General features: G+C 35.5%; 1 protein-coding gene across 3 annotated transcripts in view; it reads left to right on the top strand.

The window, feature by feature from the left end:
• LOC138696472 (SH3 domain-containing protein 19-like) overlaps positions 1 to 14,006 on the top strand; it is a 66,198-nt gene that overhangs the window by 29,365 nt on the left and 22,827 nt on the right. For 2 of the 3 annotated variants that reach the window (XM_069821479.1, XM_069821478.1), the window contains exons 2-6: positions 3,012 to 3,154; positions 5,572 to 5,710; positions 8,600 to 9,406; positions 12,008 to 12,085; positions 12,981 to 13,202. In XM_069821479.1, coding sequence (XP_069677580.1) covers positions 3,012 to 3,154; positions 5,572 to 5,710; positions 8,600 to 9,406; positions 12,008 to 12,085; positions 12,981 to 13,202 — 1,389 coding nt within the window. The remainder of the gene's footprint in view (positions 1 to 3,011; positions 3,155 to 5,571; positions 5,711 to 8,599; positions 9,407 to 12,007; positions 12,086 to 12,980; positions 13,203 to 14,006) is intronic. The other variant, XM_069821480.1, reaches the window with a different exon arrangement.

The following is a 14,006-nucleotide window of genomic DNA, read 5'->3' as shown; positions in this document are numbered from 1 at the left end:
ACTCGAATCGGGAATCCGATTATCTAACATCCAATGTGGTTTTCGCAAGCACAGATCCGCCGCAGACCATCTTGTTCGGCTGGAGACCGCCATTAGAGATGCTTTCCTCAAGAAGGAACATCTTGTGGCGGTCTTCTTTGATCTAGAAAAGGCTTACGATACCACGTGGCGTTATGGAATTCTGCAAACCCTGCATGACTGGGGACTTCGTGGCAGTCTGCCAACGTTTATTGAGAAGTTCATGGCAGAGCGGTATTTCCGAGTTCGAGTAGGCACCACACTTTCTAACGAACATCTTCAAGAAAATGGCGTTCCACAGGGGTCTGTATTAAGTGTTCTTTTCTGCATTGCGATCAATGGCATTGCCCACTGTGTAGGTAACCGAGTATCTTCTCTCTTGTACGTTGATGACTTCAGTCTATATTACAGTTCCCGATACCTCCTATCTATCGGTCGACAGTTGCAACTGGTCATCAATGTGCTATCGGAGTGGTCTCTTCGCAATGGCTTTAAATTCTCCACTCAAAAGACGCAGTGTGTCCACTTCTACAACCATCGTGGACTCCATCCACATCCTGAACTGCGTCTTAATGGAGTTGCAATATACAGACACTGCGAGGTTTTTGGGCCTTATCTTTGATTATAAATTAACATGGGAGGCGCATATCCGTGATTTGAGAAGGCGTTGTGAAAAATCTTTAAACATTTTACGCCTTTTGTCAGGGGTTTGCTGGGGTGCAGACCGCATAGTGCTTTTACGTCTATATCGTTCTCTTATCCGTTCAAAGCTGGATTATGGCTGTTTTATCTATGGCTCAGCAAATAAATCTAAGCTACGTTTCTTAGACACTATCCATCATCATGGGATACGACTCGCTACAGGTGCCTTCCGAACGAGTCGGATAGCGAGCCTGTATTGTGAAGCTGGGGAACCATTACTGTATCGGCGACATAATGTCCTGTTGTGCTCATATGTGGTTAAACTCCGCTCGCAGCCTGAGCACAATTCTTTCGACTCTTTCCATCATTCGTCTCTTTACGGCCGATACAGTGAAAATCCACGGAGACCTCGTCCAGCAGGTGTGCGATTCCGTGAACTGCTCTCTGAGCTCGACGTCGATCTACCATCCGTTCGCACACTAGAATGCACCACCACTCCACCGTGGATTATGCAACGCCCCATGTTTGATGTAAGCCTGAGCCAAAGTTTTAAGAATTTTACACCAGCTTTTGTTTATAGACTTCGTTTTAGTGAACTTTTATCCCGATATCCAAATTATTCTTTAGTTTATACTGACGGATCCTGAGTAAATGATTGTGTTGGTTGCTCCTTCGTTGCAAATGGACAGATATTTAAATATAAACTGAGCGAATATACCAGTGTTTTTACTGCAGAATTATATGCCTTTTACAGAGTTTTATTGTTTTTAATTCGAGAACCTCGGGGCAGATATCTAATCTGCTCCGACTCTTTAAGTGCCATTCAGTCTTTGCAGTCTCTCTATTCAGAGGATCCCCTTGTGTTAAGAACTCAGCAGCTGTTCCACACACTCCTAAGCTCTGATTGCGAGATTGGTGTAGTGTGGATTCCTGGCCATGTCGGAATTCGTGGGAATGAGGCCGCAGATGCTGCAGCCAAAGATGGTGCCACGAATGGCACTCTGGTATATTGGCACGAGAGGTGGCAAGACTTACATTATTTGAAATGTAGAATATGGTGGCAATGGGAAGGAGAATGGTCTGCACAAGAGGAAAACAAATTACGAAGAATAAAGAATACTGTTCGAGTTTGGGATTCGTCCACAAGAGCATCACGACACGAAGTTTTACTCACCTGGTTGAGGATTGGCCACTGTTATCTGACACATGGCCATCTGCTACGTGGCGAGCTTCAGCCGGAGTGTGATCTATGCCATGTTCCACTTACGGTGGAGCATTTTTTATTGCATTGTAGAAAGTATGACCGTGTCTGTCGGCAATATGGAATTCGGCCGACTCTTCGTGACGCTCTTGGAAATGATTTTAATTGTACAAATGCAGTCCTGAGATTTTTATCGAGTACTGGACTTGACAGGGTGATTTAGTTTTTGACCCGTTTTAATTATCCTCCGGACCCTTTACATCCGGAGGTTACACTTGTTATTTAGTATATAAGTTTTTTAACAAACTTGACATTCGGACCTTTTACATCCGAGTATTTTAGAAATACGCCAGATAATTTATTTATGGTAGCATTTGTATTGTTATTTTGTCTCTTTTTAAATACTAGTTAAGGTCAGATTTTTATCATGTTTTATGCATCACCCTGTTGAAACTGCATTTGTATACCTCGTTTTAATCGTGACAACGTTTTTTAGTTCTTTAAGCATCCTGATTATTGTATAGTCTCTGTTCTGTAAAGAATTTTAGATAAGGGCGCAAATAGCCATAGATGCTGACGCACCCTTTTTAAACCCCACTAACTAACTAACTAACTAACTAACTCGATGAAATTTGAACTGATTGTTGCCAATTTTATCTGTATCCTTTTCATTGTGCGTTTAAGTTCATGTAGTCTTTTAAAGAGTTATGAATAAAATATAAAAAAATTACAGGTATAGCTTAAAAACCGCCCCCCAAATCTGTCGCCCTAGTCTGTCTAGGCCTAAATACGCCCCTGGGTTAGAGCCCAGTTTAGGTGTGTGTATATTAATCGAAAAAATGTCATATAAACATGCGTCCTATTCTCAATATTTTCTAGCCCCTAATTTTTTATTAATATACACACACACACTTAAACTGGGCACTGTCCCTGTACGGAAGCGCGCCCGGGACGATTGTCAAGGTAACTAGAATATAGACGTTATATATGTGTGAATTGATTGAAGCACAGTTTTCCAGACAACCTAATATTTAAGTGCCTCCTGACATTTTAGTCACTTCACAGTTTATTGTCATATGTGAATGCACAAGCTGTGCTATACAGGAGTTAGGAAACACAGTAATCAGAGGCTCCTCCTTATTCATTTCAGTTTGTTTTGGATAAATTACTACAAAGTGCTGTCCTCTTCACAGACATGAAAATTCCTGTCCGGCCTGCTCCCCTTCCACCAGGGACCAATCGGAATGCAAATTTTCGTCATAGCACAACAGCTTTGGACGATTGGGGAGATGGGTAAGACTTAACTGACTTTATATTTGTTTACAATCACTCTGACTGTATGAGGAAGCACATTTTATAATAATTTATTCTTCCTTTTTGAAATTATGTAATTCATTGTATTGTGTATTTTAATAATTTTGAATCTGAATTTATGCATACTATTCACTGTATACATGTAAATTTTCAACACTTCACATTCAACTTAGAAAGTAGCCATACAGATATTAAGTTACACATTTTATGCTTAGGTCTAATATATTTTTATTTTGGGAATGCTAAAGGAAAATAATGTGTAAGTTAACTTCTTTGTATATTAGGCCTTATACCAGAGCCTTCTTTAGTTACAAGCTGGGGCCATACGTCGGCAACACTGTAATTATCTGTCACCCGGAGGCTGACCGTACAGTACACGTGTTTGTGCTAATGTCGATTTCCAATGTAAATTAATGTTACAATATAAGTGTGTGTCGATGGAATTATGTTTGCGGTCGTACCAAACATTAATTGTTGATGTATTATAAACTAAATGCGTGTTGGTGATAAAAAAACAAGACAATAAATGAAAATAAAATGGTTGCAGTCTTTGGGAATTTTTACTGTTATGGATGACAAAGTAATTGACTATTCTATTGAATATTGTATAACCACATTTTTATATTCTTATTTGTGATTTGTGTGTATCAGAATTCTAGTCAAATTGTTGGGTCTCGCCTGCTATATCAATAAAGTAACGCCGTTGGTTTTCAAAGTCATTGTAAACAGCTGTTTTGTGATCCCATAAATGTTGCAGTTTTGTTGAAGATTCGGAATGCCTGCTATACGTCAGAACTATCTATAATTTGTACATGCATATAATCACTTTGTTGGTTTGGTCAATGTTACTTATGTCCCGCCCACTATAGAGACATAGGCCAATTTTACACATATTTAGTATAACTTGTTGCTTCTTTGACAGGTTAGGTTTGGTTAGTTTAGGTTTTTGTTATAGCCTACCTTGCATATACGATTATAGCGCAACATTGGCAGTGATAAAAGTGAAATATTCGTTCAGTGGGCGTTGGATACTCTACATTCACCGTTGCGTTTTGTTACGTATTATGTTGAAGGGATGCGTTTTCATTTTTTCATAGATTGTTTTACTTGGCTTAACTGTATTTACATGCTCATACTTTTATTATAATAGGAATGTCAATAGTTTCTTCTGTTTACATTTTATTTTAGGCCTATTTGCATAATTCACATTCTTAGCTTGTTTTCTGTAGTTATATTTATTTAGAATTATATTTTAAAAAGTTTATAACAAATAATTTAGGATAATAGTATTGTTATGGTGACTGGCCAGGTTCAAACTAAAACTGGCTTCCTGGACATCTGAAATATTTATAGAAAAGCACGACATAATCACATGAAATTAAAATGCATATGATATCCTACACCTTTCATGGCAGAGGTGAAACAACATTAAGCTCCAAAACATTGTCAATTTACTAGCCACATAATGGTTAATTGATTGGAATAGGGTATTGCGAAAGTACGTCATTATTTTATTTATTTTTGGTACAAGTAACATTTCTTTAAGTATTTATTTATTTTCCCTTGTACCACCAATAAAGAAACAAGTATGTTTTTATTTTTTTTTTAATTATAAGTGTAGTTGCTACGACACATGGCACACAGCACTTTCTAGGCATCTGAAATATTTGTAGAAAAACACGATAGATAATCGCAGAAGATAATATTAAAATATATCCTAAACCTTTCACAGATGAAACACCATTAAGTCGCAAAACATTGTCAATTTGCTAGCCACAAATTTGTTAACTGAATGGAACTTAAGAATACTGCGTAGGAACTTACGTCTTTATTGCATTATTGATTTTATTATTTTCGGTGCAAGGAATATCTTTTTTATTTATTTATTTACCTTCGTACTATCAATAAAAACATGTTTTTTTGTAATTATTTTAAGTGGCAGCCTTTGTATGTAAGTAGCCTACTTACGCCGTATTCTGAAGTATAGCTAATTGATTGCAATAAAACACTATTTTCGAACCCGTAATAATTTACATCACTACTCTGAATTTTGATCTTACCTTTGTGCATGAAGTAATATTGAAAAAATACGCGTTACGTATAATGAAAGCAATGAGCAAACACAATATCACTCTAAAATCTCCCGCCTCCCCTCTGCGTTGCCAAACCTACCCATGCCCCGGCTTGTAACTAAAGAAGGCTCTGCTTATACACTTATTTAATTTCTTGAATTTATTTATGTCACGTTATTGTTTATACAAAGCAAATTTGTATTCAATTTTTTAAATGAAAACCTCACTTTTTGTCGAATGTATTGCCATTATGAGTATTGTAATGCTAATACATAAATTAATTGATACCGGTAATGAGTGTAATTTCGCAATCACTTCCAACAGTAATGATCCATTTCCAAAACTAACTCCAACAAGCAGACCTTTATCACTTCATCTTGGTCGACCACCTGGACAAAAGAAGAAACCACCACCACGACCACCACCACCAAAGTTTGCTCAAAAGAATCAACAACGAAAACAGGTTAGATATATGAGTGATTATTATAAGTATGTATGTACTTAGTAGTAAAACATAGGAGTGTTAGAAATTAGACATTGACAGAGGTATTTGAATATTGTCAGTTATCTAAACTGACAAACTTTGGAATCCAGCAGGTGTGCTTTTTGTTCCTGATCTGATGAACAAAGTTAGTGATTAGCAAAACTGCTGGTGGGAGTAATGGTGTCTCCTATTCCCATTATGGATTTCATGGTACTTTTTTTTTTTTTTTGAACCCATGAGAATGTCTGGCATTTCCATTTCATTTGGGATACAAATAAGAGCTTCATCTATTAAGAGTAAAAAATAGTGTAATTGAGTATCATTATGATAATTCTATAATTTTTATTTGTTGCTTTATGAACATTTGTACTATTTACTTGGTGGTGAAATATTACTGTACAGTACTTCAATCATATCTAGTTACATAAATTTGTTTTACACGATTAAAGCATTATTATTATTATTATTATTATTATTATTATTATTATTATTATTATTATTATTATTTCGTCTAAAGTAGTACTAAATACAATTTGTGAAGTAAATGAGCTATGAATATAGAAGAAAAATATATAGGGATTTCAATATCTAGAAGATCAATAGAGGAATATGTGTATGTTGTAGGTCTAAACTATGCCTCATATTTTTGTCATGAGTTTGAAACAAAGGAAGTACGCTGTATATTTACATGATAAAGATGTAACTATTAACAGACCATAAAACAAGATTGGGACTAGGGATACTGGTAATAAATTATTTGCGATTAGACCATTGTCTATTAATAGCAATAAAAAGATTGTTCCATGTGTAATCAATTAGAAGTAGTGCTTAGCATTTAGTTTTGAACTATCATGATTTGTTTTTTGATGATGATGATATAATATAAATATTATGCCATACTTGCTTCCTTTATAAATCAGAGCATTGAGAGCTTTATAAATACAAGTTTATGATCATTAAATGTTAGTTGGATTGGATGAGTGAGTTTATCAACAGTAATCTCACTAGACGTTTTGATTTATCTAGAGAAAATCAAAACTCGAGTGGGATTTAATTGACTATTACACGATTAGAAGAAAGTATATAAAGATTAGAAGTAACGAAGTACTCCAGTACAATAAAATATTAATTGACTTACTAAAATACAACTGTCTTCAAATGTATTATTGTACCATCTCAACATTACAAATATTACGCTAGATGCATGCTAGATGGCAGTAGTGAGCAATGCCTTCTCGTCGAGAAGTTCTCGATCTATTATACACGATGGCAATGTTACTAGTCAAGAAGGCTTTGTTGATTCAGTTTCATTTTTATTAAAATGCAACATTCCACTTCAATTATCCGAATCCCAGTAATCAACGTCACTTGACAGATGATTTTCAATAAATCTTAATATTAAACAATCTCTGATACATGACTATCCATAATATCATATAGCAGAAGCTATAACATAACCTAACTAATATACACAAGTGTTAGAAAAGTTTTAATTAACGACGTTGACATAAAAAATAAATATGAATAATTTTGAAAGGAATAATTATTGAATGTACAATTTTCAAATTTGAATGTGGTTGGTGGTTCAATTGATGTTATATTGGACGTGTGCGTAATAGAAGTGGAACTCGTTGATTTAGGCCTACATGGTGTATTCAACTTATTCAGGATTTCCGAATGGTGCTCTTCATTTATTTGTAAATCGGATTTCAGAAGATGCATAGGTATGATCAGTGATTTTTATTAATTCTTGTTCTTGAATGCCAATGTGAGTCATATTTGAAACTGCTGTGCATCGACTGGCGTGGTTTGTAATTTTATATATATAATTTTTTTTTTGACATCCAGACCAGCGAATAGAGATTATAAAGAATGGACACTGATCGAATTTTCCTGTGTTTTGTTTCTCTGTGCACCAGCGTATAGTTCCACTTTCAAGCGCTAGAGGTAGTGTAATCGAGCATACGCTAAGATAATAATTGAGAATAGAGTTGAGGCACAGGATCCAAACATCGCCTACCTTATTGCATAATCCAATGCTTTGCTTCAAATAAATTCAAGTTAACAGCTTTTCCTTATTTCTCAATGACAAACTAGTTGTAATAATAATATTTTATATTTCAGATATAATACATTATATTATAAAATAATATAGGCTAATACATTATAAAATTAAGTATCGAATTCGTTTAATATTTGTATAATAATATAATATAGGTATATGGTTTTACTTCTCGTAAGAGTTTTGTTTTTCCATTTTCAGCGCTATCAAATCATTACATATTTTAATTGTTGTTGGGGTCAACATCTCAACTCTCATTATAAAGGAACTCTAGAGTCTAGACATTGCAGTTAATGAAGGATTTATTATTTTATGGATCCAATTTATTTTATTTGAGTACATAATGTACCTAGATGTATTAATTATGTGTTATATTTCTGCTGTGTCGACTGCTAGCTGGTGTGATGTCAGCACCAACTCTAGGAAGAAAGCAGAATCTGACGCTTTAGCTGGCTTGAAGGTCATTGAAATCAGTCCGGCGACATCAAAGGTACCGACGCGAAGTGTCCATTCTTTATAATCCCTATTCGCTGTCCAGACCAGCGCAGTTTCAAATGTTGGCAAACAAAGAAACAAATGCTAGGGACGCGATAAAATTAAACAAATGCTAGGGACGCGATAAAATTGTGCGATAAGAAGCCACGATTGGTTGAAATACGTCCTTTCGTACCGTTTTATTGGTCAAAAGTAGTATGACGTAGTAAGAGTGTAATAGTCTGTGTAAGTATTTTTCATTGTTAAAGAAAGGACGCCTTCAATATTTGTCCACCTTTATTTACAATATCTTTATGTATGTTTGTTTGCAGGTACCTAATCGACCCAGCAACCTTCTCTCTGGGATATTTTCTCGGAACACCTCTCGTATGACCAATTCTCAGCACAATATTTCAACACAACAGAAAAATATGAAAAAAGAAACTCAAATGCCCATAGCAACTGCATCACTAATTGATCTACACTCCCCTTCATGCTCTCCAACACCAACAACACGTTCCAGTAGTGACGGACTCAGTGTTAATAGCTTCGGAAGTGATGGTTCTGTGTCAAACAATGGGCACACTCCAGGTGGTGGGAGCTCCTCGATGTTTGAAAGTGGTTTCGAGGATGATTTTGATTTCTTTGGAGGACTGTCTACTTCTTCGAGCTTCAGTACTCCATCCAGTGAGCAGAAAGATCCGTGGAGTATTCAGCCACAAGATCCTTTCTCTCCTCCCAGACAGCAAACCACTTCAAGTAGTGCACCAACACAGAAGGTGACCAGTAACTCCACATTCTACAAACAGGTGGTGAGCTCTTCCACTGTAGTTAAGAGCACGTCTTTCACATCGATGCCAACAATTATCCGAGCAAAACCTGGGAGGCCTCCAACGTTGCCAAAGGTGTCTGAGGCTACCAGTGATCAGGTGTCTAGAATATCCTTGTTTCCAGTTGCAGTAAATCGGTCAACTGCCAAAAACCATACAACTAATGGGGAATATGATGATAATGATGCTGGTAATTGGTCACCACCAATGCCATCCATTCCACCTCCTCCCCTGCCTCCTGAAGCACTGAGAGAATTGGATATTGATGGGCCTCCCCCAGTTCTTCCTCCTCGGCCACTTAAATTTCAGGTACAGTTGGTGCATGCTGAAACATTTTCTTGTTTTCTTAATTTATTTAAGCAAACTTTTCCAACTGAACAGTTCAATATTTTACTCGTTTACGGTGGCATTTCATGTATCTGTGGTGTCCTTATTCAGATAATGAAAGTAAGATTCAAGATGAGTCATTTTATAAAAAATTTACCTTTTAAATCTGATAACTGAATAAATTTAATAATACTGTTTCAAGTTTTTGAAATTGAATGCTTCAGTGAAGAAAATGGCGAAACTTTAGCCAAAATAAGCAATGTTAACTAAAGAAAGGAAAAATATCCCTCACATTTCACGTCAGAATACTTGAGAAATACCTTAGAGGCTACTAGTGTAGGGGTGTTATAAGAATGCACACATGCAATATATAAGCTATCATCCAATGAGCGTCGTCTTTGTTTGGTTCTTGTACTGCGTGGTTAAGTAATGGAAAAACAAAAAGGAAACAAAGTTTTTTTTTTTAAATACACAACAGGCAGATGAAAATTGTGTTTTGAATGTATCGATTCTTTTAGAATGGATTGCAGAGCTTTACTTGCCCTGCATGGTCTTCTAACAAAGTTGCCAGATGTCAGGAGTGCACTGCTGTGGTTTGGCTTATGGAATTATTCTTCACACTCTAATAATCAATTTGTCTGGATAGTTAAGTCATTGTAATGTGTTATTGAATGATTACAGAGGAAATATCTCCAGACTTATTACTTTAGTTACACTGGAAAACTGGTGTAGATCTTGAGCTAGATTACCTATCACAATAACATATAATGTCAAAGCAGCAACTGCGCGAAAATTATCTTTGTCTCATTCAGATCAAGGCAGTGGCCTTCAGGCACTTTCTTACAACACCCCAACTCTAAAATATTATAACTTAAAAAAAAATTGATTGTAGACGTATAGCATATTGGATTGACAAATTAAACAAGATCATAAAATATGTTGTTCTCATGCTTGGCCATTCATCTTTTCCTACATGTGTGAGTATATTAAATGAATGCTGTTGCCATGAGTACAGATGTATAGGGCCAGGACCAGAGCAGATTAGAACAATATTCTGAGGAACCTTTTCATTCAGTCTCATAAGAAGTGGTTGTGGTTTGTTCTGGTTCGTTTTAATTTGGTATTAATTAAATATATCTCAATACATTTTTCAGTTAAACATGAATTGAATTGTTAAAAATACTGATAACTGCACAGTCAACACTGTTGATACTGCATTATTGTATTACAGCATTCATATAAACTCTCGCTAATTTATAATACTTTTGTGGGATGCCTTTGGTGTGTTGATTCTGCATTGAGTGTCCATCGAGGTTCTGAACAATAGCGTAATGTTAATGAAATTAAAATGGCCAAGACTTAGCAACACTTTATCACTCCATATTATCGAACTGATGATTTGTTGTCATAGGCCACTACTAGGTAATGGATTGAATTTGTTACTGCTTAATCTGTGCCCTGAGTATCCATTTTAAAGAGTTTGCTAAACAAAGGTTCCAGTCATGAATGTGGAGCCAGAAATCAATCTCTTTTGCTAGTTACTGCGTCAAAGTAAATTGAGGGGGTTAGAAGCAAAGGGGTACAAGTGACATTTTTAAAAACCCGAGTTAAGTGCATCTAGGGTAAAGTGATGCATCTAAAATTTAACCACATCACACACTAAAATTGGAATAAAAAATTTCATGGAATTTACGAAAGCTTAAGCACTTTCAAGCACGTTTTCTCACTTATACCCCTTTGCTTCTGACCCTCTCAATTATTGAAGATGCGTACATTTTATTTAGTGTATAAATTTTTTTCTTTGGCAGAATGAAGTGACTACAGTCGTGGTTTTCTTCTATGTAAATATGATAAAGGGATTACAGTTTCCAAAGACATGTGTCCAAAATGTTTATATTAATTGATGTGTATGTAAATATTCCGAGTTTGTAATATAGCATGGTAATGAATAATTTCAAGGAAAAATTGTTCTGGGGGTGGGTATTGATCCCAGGACCCTTGCTTAGTGCACAAATGCTGTACTGATTGAGCTACCCCAGGAACTATACACGACACCGTTACAATTTTTCCTTTATATCCACACAACTCAAATGGGCTGACAAGACGCCAGAACCCAACTTTGAGTGCACACAAATTCTGTGTGACTTAAATTGTGTCTTCCTGTTAACGTACCTCCAGTAACGAAAAATTGTGACAGTATCGTGTATAGTTCCTGGGGTAGCTCAGTTGGTAGAGCATGTGTGCACTAAGTGAAGGCTCCTGGGATCGATACCTGGCCCCAGAACAATTTTTCCTTGAAATTACTCAAACCTGCCTTACAGGGAGCTACTACCTGACAGCCAGATTTGCATAATAGCATGGTAATATTTGACATCATCTCACTGGTCATTAATTCCGTCATTGTCATCAACATCACTATGTTCACGAAAGGCAAATGATCTGTCATGTTAAGATGTGTAATCAAAATATTTGGAAATGATTGTAGTAAATCCTACTGATGTGCTGCATTAGATCTTTTTCTACAGTGAAGATTTTATATACACACAACACTATATCCATCTGACTTTTTATTTTGTTTTGTAGGCAGAAGATATGAAGAAGCCATATGGAATTGCATTATATGATTACCCTGCCACGCACCCTGATGATCTCTCATTTCAAGTATGTTTAAATCATTGCATTTCTTATATCATAGTTCCCATTCTTGAACAACTTTGGAATTGATCTGTGGTATTGCTATTTCAGTTTCCAATTTAATCCAGAACATTATTATAATTACAACATTTTAGCCTTGCTGTGCATGCCACTTTCATAAACTTCTGGTAGAAAGTTTTATATCGAATTTCTCGCACACACTCATCAATATGATTTGAGGGAATTTTATCTTGGTTGTTTCATATGTTGCAATGAAATTTCTTTTCTTTTGTTCTTCTGTTAGATTATTGTTCTGTGGTGTATGACATTACATCATAAAATCACAAAATGTGCAATCATGGTAACTTATTAAGCATATAATGTGATAGTTATTCTAAATATACATACATAATGATTGTTTGATTTTACAAAAGATTTTTCTCCCAAAATATTGTACTGATTTTGTTTGCTTATAGTAACCATTTTCAGTTTGCATATTAAATTCGAGAACTTCTAAGAAAATATGATTTTATTCTTGCACAAAAGTAGCACACAATAACAATTTATTTGCAGGTTACTGTGAGTATTTTATTCAAACTCCTTTCTCCCCGTGATGTAGAAAGTAGTCCTCTGTAACATAAAAAATAAAGTTTTTGTTTCCCCAGAAGTCGTCCACAACAGAAACTTTCAAATTATAAAGTATAGACTACATCAGAAAATCCTAAAACATTTTGTCAATTGATACAAACTTCAAACAGTTTAGTTAAAGTAAAACATGTGTATTGAGAAAGTATGTGCAACTGTAGATTGCGTTCACTTTCGTCATTTTAACAATAATGAGACTTGCTACATTTTCAAATAAATGAATTAAACAATTGAAATTCAGATTTATATGATAATAGTATTATAAATTTTATTTCAGGCTAGTGATGTAATTTTTCTCCTGCACCAAGTGAATGCTGATTGGCTATATGGTCAAGTTGGCCAGAACCAAGGCATGTTTCCTACCAACTTCATTAAAATAGTAGTTCCTCTTAATGGCACTGAAGGCGATAACAGTAAACAATTGCAACGATCTCCAGCACAAGTTGTAACTGCCTTATATTCGTTTTCTCCTGAAACTTGGGATGACTTGGAACTGCAGGTAAGTTTATTTTAACTGCCTGAGATTCCAGTGGTTTCACTGAATGCCACCTTTCTCCAGGTTGTTATTATTACTATTATTATTTATTAACATTATTCATAGTCACCGTTATCGTTATGTTTACCCAATTGATAAATTTTCATAGGTTTAGTTTGCAAAGAGGAAAGTTTAATGCATGGAAAGAATTGGATTGTTGACTCTTTTGTAGTGTTAAGTGGTATATACAGTAATTACTTCTACTTTTTCTTCTACTCTGTTGATAAGGTTTTGGGAGGCACCAAAAGTAGTTTTACTGAGAATTTAATCAATATGGCATTTTTTAAACTACTTTATGCTCGACCATGCCGAAATGTAGTAATTATACACCTGGTAGCAGTCCTTTAATGCATGTCATTAAAGTACACCTACTCATTAAAGTACAGGTGTTCAGCCAATGTCAACTTTACTGGTGTTCAGCCAATGACAAGTCAGCTTTTTGTACCGTTATAAAACCGCAAGTATCGATTATTCTCGGATATGCAATTGAAAGAGAATTAGCGAAAAGTCACGGAGGCTGGAAATCCAATACTGTCGCAGAAGGTTATGTTCTGTTACTATAATAATTGGCGTTAATTGTAAATAATATTCAAATAAATTCAATTTGTCATTTCGTTTTTCAATGTCGAATTCAGTAATCAAGGTTATATCAAGTTTAACGTGATTAGATCAAGGTCAATGACATTATTGTTCCTCAGAAAAAATCAATACTGTCGCATCTGCGCACATCTCACAATTCACGACCTAGAACAAGGTCACTTCCGATCT

This window comes from Periplaneta americana, chromosome 3 (assembly GCF_040183065.1).
Source record: "Periplaneta americana isolate PAMFEO1 chromosome 3, P.americana_PAMFEO1_priV1, whole genome shotgun sequence".
Classification (NCBI taxonomy): Eukaryota; Metazoa; Arthropoda; class Insecta; order Blattodea; family Blattidae; genus Periplaneta; species Periplaneta americana.
The sequence above is the reverse complement of the archived record's forward strand: the minus strand, read 5'-3'. Positions and strand labels throughout refer to the sequence as shown.